The sequence below is a fragment of the Lates calcarifer genome, linkage group LG10 (genome assembly GCF_001640805.2).
Source record: "Lates calcarifer isolate ASB-BC8 linkage group LG10, TLL_Latcal_v3, whole genome shotgun sequence".
Classification (NCBI taxonomy): domain Eukaryota; kingdom Metazoa; phylum Chordata; class Actinopteri; family Centropomidae; genus Lates; species Lates calcarifer.
The window spans coordinates 5719287-5744244 of record NC_066842.1 but is presented as its reverse complement, the minus strand read 5'-3'; the positions used below and the strand labels follow the sequence as shown (position 1 = coordinate 5744244).

The 24958-nt window shown below is 39.4% G+C and overlaps 1 protein-coding gene across 3 annotated transcripts in view; it reads left to right on the top strand.

Annotated features, from left to right (window-relative positions):
- cspg4 (chondroitin sulfate proteoglycan 4) overlaps positions 1-24958 on the top strand; it is a 64545-nt gene that overhangs the window by 9242 nt on the left and 30345 nt on the right. The window contains exons 1-2 of one of the 3 annotated variants that reach the window (XM_018675894.2): positions 3702-4016; positions 4394-4518. The exons of 1 other annotated variant lie outside the window; for it this stretch is intronic. In XM_018675894.2, coding sequence (XP_018531410.1) covers positions 4461-4518 — 58 coding nt within the window. In that variant the 5' untranslated portion in view covers positions 3702-4016; positions 4394-4460. Of the gene's footprint in view, positions 1-3701; positions 4017-4260; positions 4519-24958 lie in introns of those variants that run through there. One more of the 3 variants, XM_051073178.1, reaches the window with a different exon arrangement.

Genomic DNA, 24958 nt, shown 5'->3' with positions numbered 1-24958 from the left:
TTCATAAAATAGAGTGAATTGAGCAGAAACATGGTTGTTGGTGTGAATGACAATTCTTCCTACTAATTAGATTCTGTTATCTGAGGTTTGTCACAAAGAAAATTTTGCTCATGATTACAATCAGACATGTAGAATAGTTGTGGTTGAAGTAATAATAATAATAATAATAATAATAATACATCAAATTTATATAGCGCTTTTCAAGACACTCAAAGCTTAACAATATAACAAAAGAAAAGAGAAATATTATGAAGGTTTCATTAGGGCAGAATAAGGTTAAAATTTTGGGGTTTACTCTTAATTAGTGTTGGAATTAAATTCTTACACATAACAGGCAATTTCTTCACAGTTTGAGAATCAAGGTCGGAATAAACCAAAGGAAAACATAAATGGCCTGACCTGTTTAATGTGATGGCTTACAGGTAGACATTAAAGCAATAGTCTTGGGAAATAGCTAAAACTACCGGCCCATATATATATATATATATATATATATTTGTATGAGTGACCTCTCTGTGGACTCTATTTCTACATTCATGTTGGTCACCCTATGAACTAACTGATTTGACTTTTCATGTGCACCCATTATTTGTGTCTGCTAGATGATTGCTAGCTTTCATCCTAATCTCTACCTGTTAATAGCAAAGTTTCCCTCATACATTCTTCCCTGCTGAAAAGCATGTCTGTCTCACTTTTCATGCTTTGGCTCCGAGCACATATTTACATTTTCAGACGTTATTCACATTTCATGACATTTGGGGAGACCAAGCTCAAAATGATTACATACTTGATTAAACAAACAGAGAAACGAAACATATTTCTTGAAAATACTCTAATCATGTGGAAGAGAGTAAAGATGGTGAGAAATGAGAAAGTCTGAGCAACTGACAACAACAGCTGAACACACTGAAGTCAACATTTCTTAAGCCAAACCAGAAGAAATGCAGATGACAGGACAGATCAGTGTGCACCAAGAACAACCAGTATTTTTGTGGTGAACTATGCAATCTGATGTATCATATTGTGCCAGATTTGTCCATGGGAATAGGCCCCTTGGGAACATAAAGATACAGAATAGGGAGGCTGACCGTGTGACCCCGGAGCATCCTGTCACTTTACAGCCAAAAATGCATTCCCAAGATTCTCTTCAAGACAAATCTCCTTTGTTTAAGTGACCACAGAGGAGGCACTATAGATGTTTTAAACATCACTGATTCAGTTTACATTTGGTGAGCTTATTGTTTGTCATAATCATTTTGTTCTTACAGTCCTCTGAAGGGGAAAGAACAGTAGGTTTAAATGCCAGGGAGATTTTGCCACAAGACAGCTTACACCTCCTCTTTTAAACCAAACCAACGACACACACAACCTGTTCAGGTGTTCCAATCTAAAAGTAATGTAGTCTGATCCTTGCTCAATAACCTTTAGAGGTTATATAGCTAATTTGCAATGTGACAAAGCCTTCTGCCACACATACGGCACCAACAACCATTGGATGGCAATTTGCTTAAGGCCAGCCTAAAGGGGAAATATTGAACTTGCTTTTTCTGCTCTCTACTGCACATTAATTTATTGGAAAAATGAGCAAGCTCCTGGTGTTTCTTTGCCCTCCTTCCCAACTAATTTGTAGATATATGTAAAGGGAAAATGGTCAAGTGACAACAAAATGGGTTGTGTATCTAGATGACCATTTAGTCAAAGTTGACTGAGGCCAGCATTTATTGGATACCCTAAATACTTTAAAATGGTTTCTACTGGTTAAACTCCATAGACTGGTAATATCAGAACCATCTGTTCCTGCCACATCAGCAGGTGAATCCAGGTGAAAGCAATGACCCTTTATTGAGTTGACTAATGAGCCTGAGTTCAGTCTCAAATGTGAGATGGTACAGTAGATGAAGGGGAGGAGACACTTTTAATCAGCTTTAAGTTATGAGTCAATCAAGACGCCATGGATGGGGAAGCAAATTTAAGGAGGGCGGGTCTAAAGTTTTACACACATAGGCTTCTACCCTACTTTAGCAGGGTGACAGTGAAAGAGAGGTCAGTAATTTAACATAGAAAAACCTGATCCCTGGAAAGTGTGGTCCAAACTTTAAAATGGGAAAATCTCCCTGTGATTAGATTTCATTCTCATCTAAAAGCCTTGACAAACTCTCACAGAAGAAAAATAAATGTTTTCCATTTTGCAACCAGACATTATCAAGATGGAAAAAACATCAGTTTGTTGAGGGGTGGTGAGTTCAGAGAACTGATAGGACAGAAATAGAATTTGATACAGTCAATCATAGATAGAGAAATATGAAAAGTTTCCAAAAAAATAACACCAAGATGTTTTCCTATCTCTGTGGAAGTAAAGATTCGCCTTCTGTAATTTGTCATATTGTGTATTTTGGTGGAAGTCTCAACACTAACTTGCTCAGCAGCTGTTGTAGCACAGAAATCATAGTGTCATCCAACATGCAGCTTCTTGTGAGCACAAATATTTTCCTGGCAACTGAAAGTGGAATAAACTGGGTTCACCGCTTTGCCAAATTATGGATTTCATTTCCAGACATAATTGAACATGGATGTAAAAGGCAACAAGACTGTTGTGTTGTCTTTAAGGTTGTACAGTATGTGGTATTTCTGCTTTCCTGATAGCAGAGAATGCAATTTAAACGAAGTGATCATCTCATGCCAGTAAAACTAATCAATTTGATAACAATGACTGAAATTACACATAATCAAGAATAATCCCGAATAGTAGATCATTGATTAGGCCTAATCATGAACATCCTTATTACTGGCTAAACACTAACAGGCCCACTTCAGGCTGAAACTACTGCCCGAAGCCTACAACAAATTACAGAATGTGCTTGTTAAATACACATTGGCACTGATGTAACCTTCCCTTCTCCTCTAATGGGAAACCTTCACTCTCTCTCATAACTGACTGACTTTTAGAACAGACTCTGCTGAGCAGCCAGCTCCAGCTCACAAAAAATCTTCACAATGTTTTACTGGGAACGCATGCCTCCAGAGAGCTCTGCATAAGAAGCTGTTTTCAACATGACACCTATAGAAACGTGCTGAAAGGTGAAATCCAGTCCACATTCTAATAAAAACTGATTTTGGGGGTCTCTGGAAATTTGAAATAGTGCATTACTGCCAGGGAATGTTCAGCCATTATCTGACATCTGTCTGTCTGTGTATCCAGGTCAGCATTCCTGAGACAGTTGTTGGGCTGAGTGGATACAGTTTGGGAGCTGATGTAGGGAATTAGCTGCATAGATGGGTCAGTGGGGTTGCGATTTTGGTTTGGCTGAAGAGTTTTTCATGTAGAAAACACTTAGACTGCTTTTTCTCTTATGCAAATGTGTAAATATAACACTACTAAAAGGACAGGTTCACATTTTTCAAACCTATCTTACTGAAAAAATAATACTCATGTTCCCACAAGTGCACTGAAAGAGTTACTGGTCACTGTAATTTGAGTTGAGAGTAGTGTTATTAGGGGCCAAATATATATCCATAGGATGAGGTCTGCTCATCTAATACTTTGGTCTAAAGCAAGAAATCTCACAACTGGTCAAATCACCATAAAATTTTGATTGGATATTCTCGATCAGAAGAGAACAGATCCGTTGAATTTTGGGAACCTCTGACTTTTTGTTTCCAGCCACGTTTAGTTATGTCAAGAGGCAAACAGTAGATTTTCTGTGGATATTAATGATTCCAAGATGGCTAGATCTGATGTTTTACTTTACCCCTCTGACCTTTCCACGAGTGTCACTATCAGAGCAACTTGTATAAAAGGATTACAAATTACAAACTGTCTAAAATAACTCAGCTGTGGTGCTGCATAGATACCGTACAACGTCAACATCACCAGTTTTCTTACCTTATCACCGGCGCCACTGCGTGTGTGAGTTGGAGATGGGGGGTGAACTATCTTGTCGTTAACCACGACATCTCTTCTTTGATTCGTGTCAACAAACTGGATAGGAAGCGGAATCCGCTGAAGCGTCGTACAGGTAACTAGTGAACTTTACCAACAAACTGTTTGTAGTTCAGTGTCATTTTATCCGCAAACATCGTCTGACCAACAACTGCCGCGTGGTCACGCTACGTTAAACAGTGGCCGTCCATTATAATGCCAACTAGTTGAGTGAATTAATAAGCTAACTTGCTAGCTAGCTAACGTTGATTCCATCCATCCAAGTCAGACTGATACATTTTACACGAAATCTGAAATGCCTCTCTCTTAATTCAGTTTGTGTAAAGGGTTGACAAACATCTTAAAATGAGGCACCCCCACATATACTTAATTTCATTGCAAAATTATCCCAGTGGAGGCCGTTGCAATTGCATATAAATATCAGTGACCCTGTGTTTACTTTATTCACTGAAGCAGACGAACATGAATAGACTGAATCGACCAAAGCTCAGCTCCTGGAAGGGAAGAGATACAGGACAAGATGACGAGACTGAGAAAAAAAGAAAAAGAAGATGATGGAGGTCACAGAGGAAGAGCAGGTACTGTCCACTGTGTCCTGGCTGGGATTAACATTATGTCCCTGTGCTGCTCAACACAGACAAAAACTGACCATATTGTGGGGCAGATATGCTCTTTGATAAGTGTAATCTACAGTATAGGCTCAATTTAAGAACAACACAAACCAGGCATAATTATAGTATAAGTAGTTTGAAAATATATTATTGTTACAGTACTATTTCTTGTAGTACCACTTCCAGGGCAGTTGTTAAATTTTAACCCCATTACATCTGAGGCTCCAAGGATGCAAAATTGTCCATATCTTAATTGTTTTTTGTTTTTTTCCCCCCCCAGTACCTTTATGTTATGATTTAAAATGAACATTGCAGTCAACAGGAGCCATAAACAGGGCTTTAGATTTCTAATCATATTACTTTTATTGCCACAGCCACTTAAGGGCATTACTGCAGTATCTACATATTGTCATATATTCCATTTAAGCCCCTTACATGCTGATCTAATACACTGTGACCCCCTGATTATCACACTGTGGTTGTGGTTTCAGTCTGGTGTGGTGGGTTATCTGAAGCCTTACTATCAGGTGTATGATTCATTCACAGACGATAATGGTTTTACCTTGACAAGAACAAACCTCCTCAGGCCCCTTTTAAATGCAAGTCATAAACTATTGATGGTGGTCTACATCTGAACTCATGACTGACTCATGGATCACATTGCACCAGAGTGAGGTCATCTGGAATCAAACATAGTGGCCCTGAAAAAAGTCTGTCTGTGTAGAAGAAAAAGGGGGGTTGGATAGTATGTACTGCAACAAGCTGTTGTAGAGAATTTATGAATGAGGTTTTAACTGTGAGCAGGTGTCCTGTGTTACAGAGATAATATACTTCCTTTCTGTCTTGAGCTACAGAAATATATTGTTTAGGAAAAAGGAGGGCCCCATGGCATTGTTGAATGAACGATAGATAAATAATGTTAAACCACTGAACCTCAAGAGTACCAGAGTTTCATATGGGCACATGGTATGATTTTAGTGAATCACTATGAACACATGAAACCCACATTGTGTGAGGAGGATGCTGTGGTGGTGCAGAGCTGGACATTTCATTGCCAAATCCAACAGGACCAGCCCTGCAATGCCCAGCTCCACCCTGCCACGCCCTCTGTCTCCTCCTCACATGCCAAGAATGAATTTTATCAAAACATATGTCAAAAAATATGAATACAGTGACTTCTTTTTTTCATATGGCCTTCATAGTTAAGGCTCAGATAACAAACACAGCTGTGATGACTGTGGTTCCGTGCCATCATCTAGTGATATTATACTATGTCCCAGAAGTGTTTGCATAACTAACATTTGAAAGACACTTCAGAATACATTTTTGTGTATATAGTTAATTCAGTGCACAGCTGCACATTCTTATCCAACATGTATATCCCACATGGATATGTATGTTTTTCATAAAGATCACATCCTGCAGATAGGTGGTCAAATATGTGATTTCCGTGATAGCATACACAGTGGACAACATTAACAAGTACATGATGACATATATTGGTCACCTCATTTGACTTTATGAGTGCATAGCATGAACCACAGCATCCTCTGGAACCAATACACTCAACAACAAATAGACTATTGTATCTCCCTAGTGTTACTCATATCCAAACTGTTTCCTTGGAAGCCACACAGCTAAGTATGTTTATGAAAATGCATCGGTGACGCATTCCATACTTTGCAGTGTAGTGTTCTGGGTGCACTTATTTCCATGAGCGTTATATTCTTGGTGAATTGAGCGCATCTGTAGAACATCTGAATGCCAGCTGGATGGTATTGGATGCCTTTGGCAGGATTATTGAGAATCGGTGCGTTTTGGAACAGCATTCATTAGTAGTCAGAAATATATGGGCTGCTTCATTTGGCCTGTGGAATTCAGTTCCTCAGCCTAATTTAAATTCTAATAAACAACTGTAAATATATTCATCACTAAAGGCCAGAACTCATTTACATGAGATTCACAGGACCAGTGTTATGAATTTTGAAAAGCTTCAACATATGTTGTGTTACATACATGTTTGAAGTCCATTATAATAGCTATGATTCTGACACTGGAGTTATGTTAAACAGTGAGGTTAATGTATTAGATAAGTTTGATTTCACAGGCAAGTAAGGAAATGTGAGACCTTTGAGTGAACAGTATTAAAAAGTAGGTGATATTAATTTTCAAATGGATCTCTATATTGCGTGATTCAGCACGTCTACATATGCTCACCAGGAGCCTTTCTTCATAGTAGGCTTCTTTTACTCGGTATTTCCAGTTGGAAGGTTGCCCTATTGCATGTTTCTGACAGCTCTGAGAGCATGTTGTTAAGGGCTCAGAGCACCAAAAGCTTGAAGTCACATCTGTGTAATTTTGTTGTCAATGGTTAAAATGCTAGAAATGGGTTTTCTGTAGTTGCATGGCAACAGCCACAAGCATCAATGTCCATTAGCAGTTGTTCAGCACTGCAGTTAAAAGAGAGGTGTTCAATGTACATGGGTTTTTTCCCCATGGACAAACGATACAATACTCTTCTCCATTGAGTTGTCTGTCAAAGTAAATCCACACTTGTGTAGTTTGTGTGTGCCTCAGTTTAACTGCAGCTTCTCATTGAACATGACTGTTGCATTTAGCGCTGCCACATCAGATAACTGAAGCAGTTAAAAATAAAACACATTATTAAGTTCTTATGAAGCTGCTGTTGCACAAAAAGTGGCGCTATTGGAAACAAGACCAACGCCCTGACACCATGCCAAGGCCTTCTGGTGAAACAGCAGATCAGAAGCCTCAAGAAGGACCTCTTTTCCCCAAAATACATCTTTTGCTGCTCACCAGAAAATCCCCTCCTCCCACTGGGTACATTGCGTACTTTCTCTTTGACTCTTTCTTTCCATTTGTCCTTTTCCTTTGCTGCACTTAGTCAAGTGTCGGTTGGAGCAGATTTTTGAGGACACAAAGACTCCTTTTACAGTAGCCATCTGAAAAATAACTTTTTGTGCCATTTGTTTGGTTTGCTTTTTTTGGGGAGGCGGTTTCCTCCGCAGCCTGGATTGGATGGCCCCTCCCTTTTGCAATGGAGTGCCCTGCAGCTTATAAATGTTTAAAAAAGAGCCTTCTTCTCTTCGATCCAAAACCACCTCAAAGCTTGGCAGAGTTAAAGGACGAATGCAGTGAAACACAGCAAACACATTCCATGTCATCAGCTACACAAAGCAGTCCTGGTTGCGCATTCAAGATTTTGTGTTTGTGAACCAAATCCATGTGTGTGAGTGTGAGCAATTCCGTTTTCCAGAGTTCTGTCAACTCAGGTCTCACACTTTGTGTTTGCTCACCACACCCCATATGAAGCTGTGCAGTTACTTTCTGTCACTTTACGTGCAACTGCTAAGTAGAATGATGATATAGGAAATTGGTGTAGATTTATGGACTCCATGTTCACAACAGTTAGTTCATGTGGCACAACCATGAATGCTGATATACTCACCATATGGCAGGTGGAGAGGGCGATGAGTACTTCAGTTGATGAGGTATTTTTCAATGCTTAGCAACACGCATCTTCACATTCATGTCATTAGGCACATTCACAGTGGGGAGTCACCAGTGTTAACTGCAGCTTACGTGTCTTGCTCAAGGGCACCTCATTGGACCCTTTTAGTGGGAGGAAATAGCATTACTCAACCCCCAACCCACTTGGGGATTCAAACTGACATCCCTGCAGTCATAAACCCTCCTCTGTAACCTTCATGCCACCAGCACATGCATATGCTTTCACTTAATCAGGAGGTCCTTTATCTGCATCGAAGGCTGTGTGTTTGCTGTCTGTTTTTGCCCAAGTGGATTGCATTGAGCGTGTCTGTGGCTCATTGGGAGGAATCTGTGAGAGTAGGAAATGGGGATTCTTATGTGTTTATGCGTGTATGTGTGAGTTTTCATGTGTGTGGCCATCTGAAGCATGAAGGCAGATGGATGAGTCATACACTGAAAGCTTCTCACTTTTGTTGCTGCCAATATATTCAGTTCCGTTGTTTTATTTTTATCCATATTTATGTCTTCTGCTCTGTGAAAAACTTCTTAACAAACCTGTTTGCCAAAAATATGGTTTGGAAATAGAATTAATGTAGATTTCTCTCAGTAATGACCACCATTATGTACTTGGTGAAATCATTTACAGTATGTTCTCTTTGTCAAAACATAAGAGTTAAGTTTATCTGAGTATACACTACTGAAAGCCACAAAAATCACTGTAGCAATATATCAGATAATGTTTAGACAGAGTAACTGTGCAGTTGACATTAGAAGGCATAAAACAGCACACTGACTTCATGCAGCATTAACAAATATAGCAAAATGAAGACCTAACTGGGGTTTATCTGTCAGATCCAGCACCACACCCTTCATATGAGTCAAAGAAAGGAAACAAACTGTCATCCAGCTTTCACAGAATTGCTAACTTAACTGCATTATACATGCCTAAAATACCAAGTCTTACTTGTCTGAGAAAGACAGCCACATCCACAGTCAAGCATTTGTAGCAAAGGCTTGTTAACTGTTAATTATGCTGCCATTGCTGAGTACTTGCACATTATTCAATTACCTTGAACATAAACTATCTCTGCAGGTGGGCTACCAATATTCAGAAAAGTGTGTTTCTTTATTGTTAGTAATCTTATTTAATAGGGAGCAGAAAGCAGCAGTGAATTACCTGTAGTAACGTCTCTGAAAATGAGAGATGTTGTTGTCACATATAACTTATTTTTAAGTGGAGCCATGTTTTCTGAGACTGGGTGGTGAGCTGGTTTTTCCAACCTTTTCCTAACTCCTGTCATCAACATATGTTGCTTGAAATGTTCTTTGCTCAGAACAGCAGCTGTCTGTCCAAAGTGAGTGTTTTTTAATGCGTCAGAAAACTAACCATCTCATGATCCCTCAAAGTCTGTTAAAACTGAACCATCTGAACATTTGCAACATCAAACCAGCCAAGAGAAGCTCTTCCGATTTTTTTGTCTTTTTGGTTAGACTTTTGCTTGTTATTACGTCTGGGTTGAGTTTGGGTGCAAGCACTCAGTGGCTTACAAATTGGTTCAAAGGGATTGAGTCACTGGAATCAAAGCAAGACTGCACACTCCAAAAGAGATAGAAACGATATCACCCACACACATGATGGGAAAAATTACTAATGAGTCTTTATGAATGTCTGACCCTAATAAGAGTATAATCACATTGGGAGCTGTGAAATCATGTGTTCACCCATTAGCAAAAGGAACACACTTCTCAGTCTCTCCGATTAGTCCAAGAAGCTCCCAAAAGGGCCGTTAGCATGCGCACTCGAGAATGTATTTAAATCCAGAGGAATTTTAATTACACTCGGATAGCTTTCAACTGGGTTAGCTTGTGTTGTTTGGATGGCAAATTAATGGGTTTGTAAGCTCTTTTCATTTCATCCGCAAACTCAAACAGGAGTAAACAAGCAGACAACAACATAACAGGTGATGTCAGTGACTCCTTTTAATGATAAAAAGCATGTAAAATGTTATATTAGAGAATCCCAGAGCTTTAAATACTTAGATCCAGTTTCCATTTAACAAAGATTGATGTCTGTTTCGGATTTCAGTAGTCTCAGAATATGGTTTAAGTCTGTTGAGTGCCACTGCTGATGATCTGTTGATCAGTTGATTGATTTGAACGTGTCACTGTCTGTTTCTGTTTTTCAAGGCTGTATTTGACAGAGGCATCTCTGGGAAATAAGTGAGCTATTTAAATTTTATTCTTTGAATTAAAAAAGAGCATAACAATTAAGAAAACATCAACATCATTTCTCCACTCACCAGAGGTTAGAAATGTTGTGACAGATGTGTTTTATACACATGAACGAATTACATTTTTTATTATTTGTTTGTCTGATGTTTGAGACAGCAGCTTTGAGAGAGCTGAGACTTTTTACAGGAAGCACATTGCCAGCTTGATAGATCATCCAGATCTGTGAAATACTCAAAAAGTTAATCCTCAGATTTATGATTATCATATCTGCTATCATGGAATTTGATCTCCCTGTGAAGTATGAGGTGTAATATATGCGTGTTCAGACCATGTGGCACATCAGTTCCCACACATATTGACATTCTGCAAGGTTTGCTTACTTAGCCAGTAAGCACCAGTGAACACATCTGCAGATGGTTTAGCTTTGGTTTTGTACTGCAGGAGGCCTCCTGTCCCATTTTCCTCCAACGTTTTACAGGTTAAAGTATGTAATTTCGACTAAAAAGAGGCAAAGAGAGAATGGAAAAGTTAAATCTTCACAAACACTTCCTCCTCCCCAATGAGCCAAATGGAACATAATGCACAATAATTCCCTTTTTAGAAAAAGTTCAAATAGTATTTAACAGCCAACAGTCACGTAGTAACTAATGAATCACAATCAATGTTCCAAATACAGGTGCGCAGGGGGAATTTTTGCAGAAGGTCAAAAAAATAGTGACTATGACAGGGAAAGCCTGTCTGATGCCTTGTAAGCCCACAAAACCCCAAAACTTAAAAAGGGGTTATCACCATTTCCCTGACATTTGGATGTTTGGCTTCATGATTGAGATCAAGATTTTTTACACAGACTGAAAGTGCTCATTTGTGTCTACATGGAGAAGGAATTTAAAGCCACTCAAGTTTATTTTAACAATCATTTATTCTGTTATAGTCCTTTATACACACAATTTGATTATGAATGAGCTGAGGAAGTTAAAAAGTCATACATCAATAGACAGCGATTAAAGTGAAGTCACTGAAATCTTCAGCTATGCTGGGCAGGATGTAGCATTAAAATATCAATTTCTAATTTTACTGAGGTGATTAAAGATGAGCACAGACAAGGGTTCTGTTTCACACTGATTCTCTGGATTTGCAGGAATGAAATTCTGATGTTGGGTTTATGAGCCTTTTTTCTTTTATGTATGAGCATTAAACAACCTTAACCACATGTTCATTATTGTAGCAATGAAGACGATTGTCCTATGCGATGTGTCTGATGGTAGGGACAAACAACCTATATAGCTGTTAAGGTTGGAGGACTTGCTGCTTGTGTTACTGTTTTTGTCTTCTCAAACTGTGAATACCTTTGAGAAGTTGCTTGTTTAATCTTGGGAGACCTATCAATAAAGTCAGCATGCCCCCAAACATAGCCATCTTTACATCCAGACATCATCTTTTTGAAAAAGCAACTGTTGAAACTGAGATCTTGAGGGCATGAACCTGAGGCCACCTCTTCTTCTGGAAAAACAACTCTATTCAACAACATTATCAACTCTATTTTTTAAGATGGAGAGTCCTCATTAATTTTTTACACCTCTAGACATTTTCATATTCAGCTTTAAGATTCAGTGCTATGGTGGTTGTCACTTGATTATCTCCCCAAACATGTGTCTTTGCACAAAAAGATTAACATTTACAAGATCTTTGGCCTTGGTAAAGATGAGATGAATGCTGTGTGTGCTTGCATTTCTTAAGTTGCTGCCATTTTAGCTGCCAGTCAACAAGCAATGTCTATTTAGCTTTAGCTTTTTTATAAAGTAGAAATGTTACATGAAAAATCAAATCTACCTTCCACCACTTTATAATTGACCTGCAAATCTGCAAAACAAGACATGTGGTCAGGGTGCCAATGTCTGCCAAATGACAGCATGTTGAGCACATGTTCACAAAACATTAGAAGGGAAATGGAGAAGAGAGGAGGTGAACGACAGAACATTTGCTCCAGAAGGGACAATTATCTGTAATAGCATGACATACTTAAACTCATCTACAGAGAGCACGAGCAGAGAGGTGGATTCTTTAATGAAATTCATTTACATATTTTAAACAAGGTATACAATATGTTCATAGTAAGCTGGATGTTAATACAGAATATGGTATCACTTCATGTGCATTTAACAAACTAAATAGGTGAGGACATTTCACAGTATGCTGAAATTACATTCACTTGTTATATTGCTTCTCTGAAATATGGACATACTTTACTGCCTCATGACTAATTACTGTCCACACTTCACAAGTCATGATGTTTTTGAAGGTTTTTCTCTTCATCTGTTTTTATGGTTGAATATGATGTTGATCAATTGACATTAGCTGCTGAATGATGAGAAACAGTAAAATGTACATTTTATATTATTTAAATATTGTTGTGATGAAGAAGCCTGCAGTAGAAATTTAATGGCCAGTGTGTGCACGTGTATGAAATAGGACTGTTATTCTGGTATTAAAAACTGAAGATATATCTGCATTTAAAAAAGAACACTGTGGACAGGTCTGAATTAAAGACTCACACTTAACAAGTAAAACCTTTCATTCAATCAATACTTGGAATTAACAACTGCCTGGATAGACTTTTAAACCCTCAGGGGGCTCGTGTTTGTTTCTTTCTCTACCACGTCAAGGTTTACAATGGCTGCCTCTACCAGGTTCTGCTCTGTTTTCAGCTACAGGGTTTTGTGAAGGCAGGCATTGATTTTAGTCATGGGCTTTGTTTTAGTCCTCAGTGTAGTGAGTGACTGTCTCAATGGAGCATTTGCCTCCAGCAGTGAATAAAAAACACATTCCTCACTTTGCCTTTCACCAATGCTCAGTTACTCTGCCCTGTTGATGATCTCTCTCTCTCTCTCTCTCTCTCTCACTCGCCCTCATTGACACTGTGTTTCAGCATTGCGCCCCTCCAACCCCTGGATTCATCAAAGTCTGACAGCCTTGTCAATATTCACCACCCATCTAGCGCCTCGATGGGATGAACAAATGTGCTCATAAATCTAAATATAACTGAGGAGCTGTCAGCATTGTATGTAAAACTATGTGTAGCAATGTGGGTATTATGCGCAAAATATGTGCAAGCCATCTGTGCCTATGGCATGTCTTATACCATCAAATTACTCACCCGTGTCTGGCACTATCATCAGTACACGTAATTGTGCCGTGGCAAGATTAAAGATTTGTCTACCTGATGATGGATGAAAGGCTTGCAAGATGCACCATATTCGGATTAACAGATCCATTCTGACACAGTGTGCACAGATTTGTAGAACATGTACTCTGAAACATAGGTAAATCTAAATGGATGCTATCATAGTTCATTGTTTTTCGCTAAATCTCTTTCATTCAGGACAGTGAATGTGCATTAAGACACAAAAACCATGAAACAGTTGAAACATAGATTGAACAGAATACAACAGATTACCAGTTAACAGTTTGTAGTATTTTGTTCACTGAAAGCTTTTGTATGTCACTGTCATACTGTCGATTTAGCACATGCCCCTGTTTTTTCTAGCCATATTCTAAGCTAAAAGTGTATCGACCACTGTACTGGAAAGATAAGTTTGAATTCAACAGCAGCTTCAGTGAGGCTTTTAGAGCTATCAATGGCTACGACTCATCAGATAAATTGTGAATGTTAACAAAATAATCAAGATCTTAAGAGGGCACACTGTTATCATAACATCAGCTATGGAATAAAGTCTAAATTGCTCCTGCCTTCTTTGAAAGGAATGAGAGCTGTATTTTAGCTGTTCAAATTCACATTGCTTCATTGTTGCAGTCGGAAACAAAACACAGCCCCCTAGGTACTGAATTGTAGAGCTGCAACAATGATTAACAGAGAAAATGGTCTGCAGATTAATTGATAATGACAATAATTATTAGTTGCATCCCTGTCATGTTCATGTCACGTTTGTCCAGAATCCAAAAGTAAACTTATTAAATTGTTGCATGTTTTATCAAGTTTCTACAAAGCTTTTTTTATTTTTTATTTATTTATTTATTTATTTTTCAGTAATGGAATTTTAAGCTTGATGATTTCCTTGATGATTTCTTACCAGAATCCTCCTTGGGAGTCATTGTTGACTTGTCCTTTTATGTTTGTATTTTTTTTGTACACTGACTTTTTGACGAAGCACCAGACATTGCTCATCTTCTATTCTGATAATTCAACCAGGAGAATTTCTTGTCTGTCCAAACCTCAGATATTGCTCCCACTGTCAGCCACACAGTATTGTCTAAATGAAATTTTTACTTCCAATAATCCTAGACACCTGAAATAACTCTTGCCTCTTCACTAATCTATTGCTTTAACAATGTCCCATTGAGCTGTTAACATACAAAAGAGGCAAGATGTTCCAATCTCTTCCTCACTGTAAATCATAACCAACAGAGCTGCTGTAGTTCTCTCTTCTAGGGTCATGGATGCATGCTTCATTGTTTCTGAGCAAACCTGAAGGCTACATTCACCTGTCACAGACTATCAGTCTTTGTATCCTGTGTTCTGGTAATTTAGACAGGTCTTTGACTGTGGTACAATAGTTTCACTTTCAGTACACACACCTCCATAGATCAGCTCTGTTGTTGAGAAGCAGTCAGCCTCCAACAATAGCTGCCCTGATCTGCTGTTATCTTCAAAGTGGGTGGTACAGTAGGGGAGGGAGTTTGTTTTCTCCACAGTCGTCTGCAATACATATGGTTGTTATAAACATGGTGATGAGCATTTAGTTGAATCAGCCATGCCCATTTGGGGGTTGCACAAAGGAAGATTATGAGCAACTTCTCTCAGATGAAATGAAGAAATAACACTGTAATCAGTCAGAGGCAACGAGGTGCATTACTCGTAATTACATCTGTTGGATACACGGAGAAGTTGTTGGAACAACAGCCCATTCAAACTCCCTGCTCTTGTTATCATCTAAATGCAAATTGGGTGTAATAAGGAACTCGTCTGTCTATCTGCTAAAGTTCTGTGCCAACTTGCAGGAACAGCAAAATGAAAAAAAAAAAAAACTGTCTGATGTAGCTCTCAGTGTTTCTGTACTTACTCTTTGTATTTTTTCAGCTTTCCACAAGCATACTACACAGTTTCTCTATTTTGTTTTTCATCATCTCTCTCTCTCTCTCTTGACATTTTGTCTGTTGTTTTTTGTACTCTCTGTCTTTGAGACATCCCTGAGGTTCAGCTAGCTATGATGCACATGAACTCGTGGTACCATGGTTTCAAATCTGGCTCATGACCCTTGTCACAAGCTCTCATTTTTTTTGGGACTTTCATGCATTAAACCAAGGAGCAGATTGTTATACTTTGGCATACAAAACAACTGTAACAACAAAGAACATGGTTCACATCCTCTATTAGTAGTAAACTTTGGTAACATTAGCTGGGGCGGTCTTTCCTAAACCTAAAGCAAATAGTTTTAGCCACCTAAATGTTACTAAAACTTGACTAATTTTCTCCCTCTCACTATCTGTCCTGTTTTATCCAACTACACATTGTCCTGTCTGAGTAACAGGCTATGTATGGTCCTTGTTAATCAGTATCAAGTCAAGTCAAGTCAAATTTTATTTATATAGCGCCAATTCACAACAGAAGTTATCCTGACCTTCCCGTCTCAAATAACCTTTGGATCTTAGGGAGGATGTAGTGGCAGCCAAAGTACAACTTTCCCACCCTGTTTTTAGCCTGCGATGTGGTGGCCAAGGCCGACTATTCTGTTTCAGATGTTGCAGCCTATAAGTGAATAAAGTGCCTCCAGATGAAGTAATGGCTGGCAGATATATTCGAGGTATTTAGACCTTGAGTGTCTATGAACAGCTGATCTAAACACAGAGCTTGGTCATTTCAGCAGAATTTGGTAGCCTGATATCTGATGTATTTGTTATCAGCAACTGCAAAGCCTTTGTTTAGACAGAACTATGACAGATGGCTGGAAGAACAAAGAGTTTCATTTTTTACCAGCAAGGTGAGGGTTGGTCCAGCCATCGTAGATTACACTGCTGGACTTCTACTGTTGCTACTGTGTACACAGCACAGCTGCCAAAGGGCGTAACTTATGTACAGTAAACAGTGGCTTGTGTTAGAGGATGCATGTTGCCACGACATCCCCTCAGGCCCACTGCGGTGTGCAGAGCGGCCACTGTCAGTGAATGATTTGGCAGGGATGCAGAGTCTGTTCCCCCATAGGGCAATTTTGTCACCACATGTTTAAACCATTACCACAGATGTGGCATGAGCATTTGGGCCCAACAAAACCAGTGTTTGCGTTAAATGTGTATTCTGTGTTGTAGCCTTATATGCCATGTGTTGGCAGAAATGAGTTCACAAGTCAGATGGCACATTTCTTTTTTTGGACAGAGAGAGTGAAGCTGACTTATGTGTTTGCCAGTTTGATCCATGGACTGGCTGAACAAATCTGGGAGACAGAAGTGAAAGCACAGTGCTTGTTCCTCTTTCATTACCACTGCTAGAGAGCTCTTAAGCAAGTAAGTTCCCATCTCCTATTGCATTGTTAGCTTCCAGGTGTGTGTATGTAACTGTGTGGTGTAGGGCGTTCCTGGAAAAAGGCATTCATGCTCAGTGAATTGACTGTGTTTAAAGAAAGGTTAAATAAACAGCATAAATTTTCACATCAGACTAAATCCCCACTTGTGCCACTTAGTGCCTATTCAAATAATCATTACTGTTCTGACTATTTTGGTTTGAGTCATATATTACATTAGTATGTAATAATTCACGTCACTTCCATAACATAAGTGACTAATATGAAACTCAAACTTAAAGAAGAAGAACTCAAAATAAGACGAAAGAGGGGGGAGTCTGTTACAAGTTCACATCTCCAGAGACTTCTTATGTCTACTACCAGCTACCAGCATTTTCCACTGAAACCAGTGCAATCCATCTTCAAGTCAGTACTTCAATAATGAAACCAAACCCTGCAAATTGTGGAAAAATGAAATGGATGTATAAGTTGGTGCTGGAACATTGGAGTGCTGTTTAAGTTGTTACGCTGTGTTCCCGGGCTTTCCATGCTGTTTATTTTGGGCTGAAAACAGCGGGTAGAGACAGAGTGAGAGTGGGGCAGAGGGATGGGAAAGAGAGGTGGTGGTAGTGGAAGGGGGGAGGGTTGCTCCTAACATCTCCTTGAATGAGAATTGAGCTGGAGAAAAGTGCCTGGGTGGACTGGGTGGAGCAGGGCTGGCCTCCTCAACTGTAGCCTGGTGGAAAACGGTTGTGTGAATGGCGGGAGACGGTGGGCTGACTCAGCCAGAGGGCCAGAGGAGGAATGACTGTTAGGTTGTGAGACGTCTAACTCATGGTGGAGTGTGTGTGTGTGTGTGTGTGTGTGTGTGTGTGTGTGTGGTGTGTGTGTGTGTGTACACGGCTGAGTCTGGGTGTTTATGTTTGCACCATGTACTTCTGTCTGTGGGTGTGTGCACTGGAATGGTTTAGAGTAACTTTGGTTGATGGAAGGGTTTGAGAGCAAGCATCTGGATAAAGCATTTATCTGGACCTAAATTCAGTGGAGTTAAGCGAGAGAGAGGTGTCTCCAGGGTTTTGGGTGGAGGGAGGAGGGGGGAGGTGGTGAGATGGTGAGGGGTGGGGTCAGTCTGAGCTTGAGAGGGTCAGTCTGGTGGTGTGTGCCTTCAGCTGTTTCTCATTATGGGGCTAATGTGACGCTCTGATCTCAAACACAAAATGACTTTGCAGACTTGAGTTAGAGCCGGATATGGGTTTTGGGAGGCCCCTTCACTGCAGCTTCTGTATCACAGTTTCCCTCCTTGGAGCCTGGCAAGACTGGGGTCTCTTTTATAGAAAGGCCTCACTATCAGCTTTGGTCATGGAAAAGTGTGTAGTTCTGAAGCTTGAAACTGTGACATCCAGCCCTACCTCTAGATCAATGTGGGGTTTAAAAAAGGTGAAAAACATGGGACATTTCAAATGTTTTATTTGTTTGAGGGGTTATTTATGCATTATCATGCATTAACCAAACCATAGTTTTATAAATTCAACATAAAACTAAGGCTGGGCTATGAATTTGAGTACTTTTGTGGTGAAATATGACAGAATCGAAACCTGTCAAATACCAAAACCTAGCATCAAATGCTTAGTCTTACTCAAACACTACTTCTTAAAATGATAATTTAGTCGATTTGGGGGCTTTTTTTTTTTGTTAAATTGTCTTACATAGTGCTTTTCTTTCTTAGCAGACAAGGCACTTTACAAATTGCCTCCATTTTATCCATTCACACACATGCCTTTGGCAGTGGAGCTAAAGGTGTTCTGGTCACTGGGAGCAACTTTAGACTTAGACAAAAAAATTACAGTTTTGGCATCTGTACCAAAACTCAGGTATGAAATCAGTAATTGAACTATTTTAAACAACACCCAGACTGTGAAAATCTACAAATCTTTTTGCTTTTTTGATAAATGGGACCTTAGTGAGAGGTAAAGACAAAGATAGATATAAAACAAAAACAGGGAGAGTCGGTTAATTTATTAGATCTGCCTAAAAAATATTTTTGAGCCCCTACAGCAGCCAAGCTCAACTTCAATCCAATCTCTATCAAATGCTCCCTTGCACCCGACCCCAGCTGAGGGAGGTTTCTCAGGGTTGTGTCCTAAATCTCTTCCCCTGTGTTGACGTTTAAGTGGCCTGATTTATGACAGTGAATTGCTACTCAGCAAAGTGTTTTCCAGCCCACTGCAAAGCCAATGTCATGCTGATAATTAGTGTTGAAGTGACTGATGTCTGCACTCATACTCATAACTACAGTCATAAGGGCACTCTGAGTGAAGTCTAAGTGGAGCCATTGATATGTCCAAAATGACTGTTAACAGTGAATGAATCAGGCCTAGAAATAATCAGGATGAGAGCAAACATGCAGACATACCTTTTCAATAGCCAGAAATGTAGTGAGTGATGGTGGAAAATGATGACATCAAATCATAGCGCTGTCAAGTGCTCTCTGCTCATTCATACTTAAAACTGTGGCAGTTATAATGTCTCAGACACTCTCAATAGTGTGCAACAGTGTACCGATCGTATGTATGATGGAAACATTAAAACCCACAGAATAACTGAGGACAAAAACCTCAATAAGCGCAGTATGCTGACAGTAAGTGAAATACCAGGAATTGTAGAGGGGGAGGAGGACATTGAATCAGGGACAGTGATTACATCAAGAATGTGTGACTTCTTATGTCAGTGTTGGAAACCCTCAAATTCAAAACTAAAGGAGAACTCCACTGAAAATCTCAACATTTTTGCTAAGAGTTGTGAGAATGACAGTATGAGACTGAGAATATGAGAATATTGATTCCACTCTCAGTGAGTGTGGAGCTAGAGCCAGGAGGCAGTTATTTAGCTTGCTCCACTGTTCACACAAAAGAAGTTAAGGCACTTACCTCCATGTAAAACTGCAATTTTTAGAACTTGAACAGAGCTAGAATGGATGTTTCCTCCAGAGTCATACTACTTTTGATGTGGCTTTGGAGCTATGACATGGCAATAGTACGACATACCTAGTTATCTGTGTGTTATGGTGAAACTGTGATTGTTGTCATGAAACAACATGCAAGCTACAAGTGTCATACTTTAGGTCTGCCTTTGGTGGTATGACACTTCAAATAGATGACCTAAAAAAACCAACACTAAAATAATTTCGTTTCATCACCCGTACTAATCAGTGGATGTAGCACAGAACACAAAACCTCTATGCTCTCCCACTTTGTGTTGACATTGTAAATATTAGAGACTTAAGTGGCTGTACTTAACTGCTAGCTAATTTCCGGCTACTATTACTTTGGACCATTAGTGCTATGGAACAAAGCCAGAGCAGTCTAGCCAGTCATGCATTACATAGCTGTGCTCTTGGTTTGTTCTTTCACCTTTAAGCTTTTTTAAAAAAAAATAAATAAAGAACTACAGGATAATGAAAATCCCTCATTGACCTTTAATTAGATTTATAAACACATGTCAGGTGTAAAGGAGCATGAGTATAGGACACTTTCTATTCTGCAAGATAAGAAATGTATAGTTATAAAAGTCTTAAGCTTAATAATACATGATTACTGTTGCTATTTGGCTCTACTTTCTTCCTGTTTGTCCTCTCCCTTGACACTCCATTCTACCCACTTTTCACATGGTGAGATTTCACACAGGAATTCATTACTGTTACGTTAAAATGTCCTTCAGCTCACTCAGTCTATTAACAGCCCTGCTCTAGCTGAGGAAAAACAGAGAAAGTCACAATTTAATGTGTAAACAATCACTAGTTAGAGCGTCTCTTGCATTACATGAGTACTTGTCAAAAGAAAGTGTGTGTGAATGGGTGTAGAGGGGGTCAGTTGGTGTGAAGGAGGGATATAGGTTGAAATAGTATGAGGGGGGTCAGTTTTCTGATGTCATGGAGAGCTTATTTTAACAGGACCCACCCACTGGGACCTTGGCGGTTGATGGCTTCCGTGGCTCGGCTGGGCTGACAGAGGCACGCTTTGTATTAGCCAGTCATAAACCACAGCAGAGCCCTGAGTCACTACAATGCTTCTGTTCACGGCTGTGTTTGTCTTACAATGTTGTGAGGTGAGTGAGATCATCAGCCCAAAGTCATTATGACCAGTGACTCTTTTAGTTGAGTATGATGAGCCAACAAACTGTGAATTCGTCACGCGCCTTATTCAGAAAAAGTGTTTACCTTGTAGCTGGTGCCTGACTTGAAAATTTGAGAATGTCCCATTGTGCACTGTCGAAGTAGCACAATATGTCTTTCTTTCGTTTGCTGTTGCCTTGAACTACAGTACAGGAAAGTTAACATGAACCTGAAATACAGCCAACATTTGATGGAAATATTTTCACTGGCAGCTGTGCAAGAGAGTGTACAGACCGTAAGGAAGAGTTCATGGAGAGTTTCTATAAAACAAGACTGATTCGTCTTTTTCCAATGATTTGATTGGATGCTATATGGTCTTAAACTACATCCCTATAACCTGATCCTTCCTGATTCCCTGTTCTCTGTTTAGTCTCAATCTAGCGATAAAGAAAGAAAATGGTACATCTGTCACTTTTTTCTTCTTCTCCTTCTTCTTCATTTTTTTTTTTAACAAATGTCATTAGTCCTTTAGCAGAGAGAAGCCCCCTCCCTATATCCCTCCAAAAAAGTGGGGCTTTCTATTCATTTTGCCTTTCAGAACACCTCTCACATTAACAGCACAAACCCAGACAACACTGAGTCCTTTACATCCTGCTTTCCCTCCCTTTTCTCACAGGTCCATTTTCCTAAGCTGAAATTACATTACACTGCTGTTCTCCTTTCACAAGGAAAGGTCATAATTTTTCGTTGCTGCCGCCACCCCTTGTCTGTTGTGTAAGTGCGAGTTTTACAGAGAGAGAACCTGAAAAGTTTTAATTATTGCCAGAGAGGAGGCCACCCGCTGTGTCTCCACAAGCCTGTTTTTTTAAGTATTGTGCCTCTTCACTCTGGCTAGAATTGGAGTGACTCAGGGGGATGCAGAGGTAGATGTGGATTTGAAAGGGGGCTAAAATGATACTGTGTTTGCTTTCACACTGACATAGCCTGGTCTGAGAAATGGCTCTATTAAAGCCCGTAAAAGTGTGTCCCTGGTGACTTCTGAAAAGTCAGAGGGGAAGGAGGGGGTCCTTATAAAGCAGCGCTGTCAAGGTATGTAGAGTTGTGGCTCTGCTCTCTGCTGTTTAATAGCGCTACAGTATTTTCTTATACACACACTGCTGCATACAAAGTCTGGTCTGTAAACATGTTGCACCAATATGGTCACTTCCTTTTAAGAGCAGCTAGTGTGCTGTAATTAGTGTGGGAACATCATATATTTAAAAAATGTCTTTCTTGTTATCAGTTGTTCATCATAAGAATGTGGTTTTTACAAACAAAAAATTTGTTGCTAAATGGTTGTTATTACTGAATGTTTGATTGACTCACATCTACAGTATGGTAGCCACTAGCCACAATAATGCTCTGGCAACTCTGATATATACTGTAACTTAATTTATTTAGCCAATGATATCATTAATGCATAGATTATGTTCAGTGGCAACATTTTCTCAAGTTTTTTCAAAGCAGGAAAGTTGGAGGGAGGTGGTCGGGGTGGATGGTAGGAGGGCCTCATGAGTCCTGTGTGTGGTTAGGTTTAGACTAATGTGGTATGTATTATTTAAATCTGAAAAAACAGTTTGGTTTTTGGGCAAGTATTAATACAATAAACATGTCCTGTCCTGTAATTCAAGTCACTATTGAGTTTTGGTCAAGACATATTTTAGTTATAGATAAATATAGATTTCTAATTGACATTGATAAACTACAATGAACTGAATAAATGTATAACAGATATAAAAGAAGTGCAACTAATGATTAGTTTTATTACTGACTCATCTGTATATTGGTTTGATTTAGCAGTTGTTATGGTTATCAAATTGCTTGTTTGGTCCAACAAACAGGCTTAAACCAAAAGGTGTTTTTTAATGCTTAACAGATTTGACAAGCAGAATCTAGAAAATTATTGCTTGATCTATGACAGTTAATCCGTTATCAAAACTTCTGATCAATTCTCTAACAGTCAGTTGACTAATTGATTCAGCCCTAGTGGATTTCTGATGTTCAACTACTCCTATATGCTATAAACAATGTTCTGATTGTCCACAGAAATGTTATCTGCAGACATAACTGGAAAACTAATGTGTGTCATAAGCACAAGTGCTATTGACCCTTGTGAGAGATGTAATTGTAATTGCTCATCATGGTAATGACCATGTTGCCATATGGTAAATGTTGTTATACCCTTAAAAGTGCTCCAATTCTATCTATGGTTAACAATACCCTATCCTTCATATAATTATATGCAGAGACCATTATGCCCTGTTGTAGTAGACACAGCCCAGCAAAAGGAAACAAATGACCAACATAACCACTATTTATAGGCAAGCTAACCACAGTTTAACCATGGGTTATGCAAGTAGGTGGTTTGTTTGGATTCCAGGCAGTGTTACCATGACAAAACTGTAGTAGAGAAACACACACTGGATATCCTTGCTTCTGCATAACAAACAAGCAAATCATATTATCTGAAAGAAATCTGTCAAGTTTATAAAATAATGGCATTTTTGTTTGTAACTCTGTTTCTGCAAACACTAACTAGATCAGACACCTCTTCAAGAATTTAAGTATTCTCTGTGGTGACCACTACAACTAGTACAGCTGGGGGAGTGAAATGCAGCATCTTAAGGCTCAAATCTTGTATCTACAGTGCATCTTCACACTCACTTAAAATATGACTGAAGTGACTCTGACTCATCAGCACAGACAAGTCACAGGACACAAAGTTGCCCGAATGTCTCCAGTCTTCCTGCACTTGTGGTCAGTGTGTCTCTCTTCCCCATAGCTTTTCCGGACATGTGCTGCTAGATTGAGACCAAAAAGAGGATGGAGAAGAGGAGGAGAAGGAGGAAAGGGAAAAGAAAGACAACAGGGTAATTCATTCAGTCGTCCTTGAAAGAGAGGAAGACTCAGTTTCCTTCAAGCATTATAAATACAAGCGCAGTCAGTCATCAAATTATAGCCATCTGCACTGGCCTGAGACCAGGATTCTGCTTGACGCACAATAAAGTAGTGTGAGGAGGGGTGTGGTGGCTTAAGGGGATCAGAAGACTGTCCTCTTAGATGGTTAAACCTCCACACACAGACTGACACCAACAAGTGTGGCAGCAGCTTCACAGCTCCAGCTTACACTCTTAAGGAGCAGGGATGATTCTTTACAGATAATCACCTCAGCTAGGATCCCATCTACACCTAGCCCCAAGTCCCTGGAAGATAGAGAATATAGCAGAGTGTTATGGTGGAGTAGAAAACAGGAGGCTTGTGATTCATAGTTCTGTTCTCAAAAATCCTTCATGATTATGTTTTTCTTTCATCCTGCAGGTATGATTCCCTGTTTGCATACCTGTTAGACAGTGTAAACACAGAAACGGTTTAAGCAAGGATGCAGAGACAAAAGAAGAGTCACAGAGCAGGGCATTTGTACAGATAGCATATTGAAAATGTGCTTTTCCTACATGAAGCCTATTCTACACAGAGCTTTGCACAGATTAGCTCGGGAACTAATGAATTCCAGGTCCAGGTACACTGCAGAGTAAAGCTTTTGTGTGTGTATCATTAGAAAATGTGCTCCTCTTCCTGAAGGCAACAGCAGCAAGCTGAATTTGAACCAGAAAATCCCCAGGCAGAATTGTCTTGGCATCGCTCTCTCCTTCAGCTTTTTATCCCCATGCTCAGTGAACAATCCAACAAAAGCTTGGGTTTAAGAACCATGGAGCTCATTGCGATTTTCTTTGTTAATGCAATTGCCTGTAAGAAAAGATTCTGCTCCCCCATTTTTCAGTTTCAGCCTAAAGGCCCCTGAGCAATTAGCACCAGTCTTTCATTAGGAATACCTTAGCCTTACCAAAAACTCTCTAAACTGTACCATAACAGCCTCTGGCACAGTCAGTAACCGTAACGACAATAGCCTCCGAAAAGTGACGTTTTGAAAATGAATGATGTGTAACTGCGATAATTTTGTTTGATTCAGTAATACAAATTATATTTGCATGTTTTGCTTCATTCT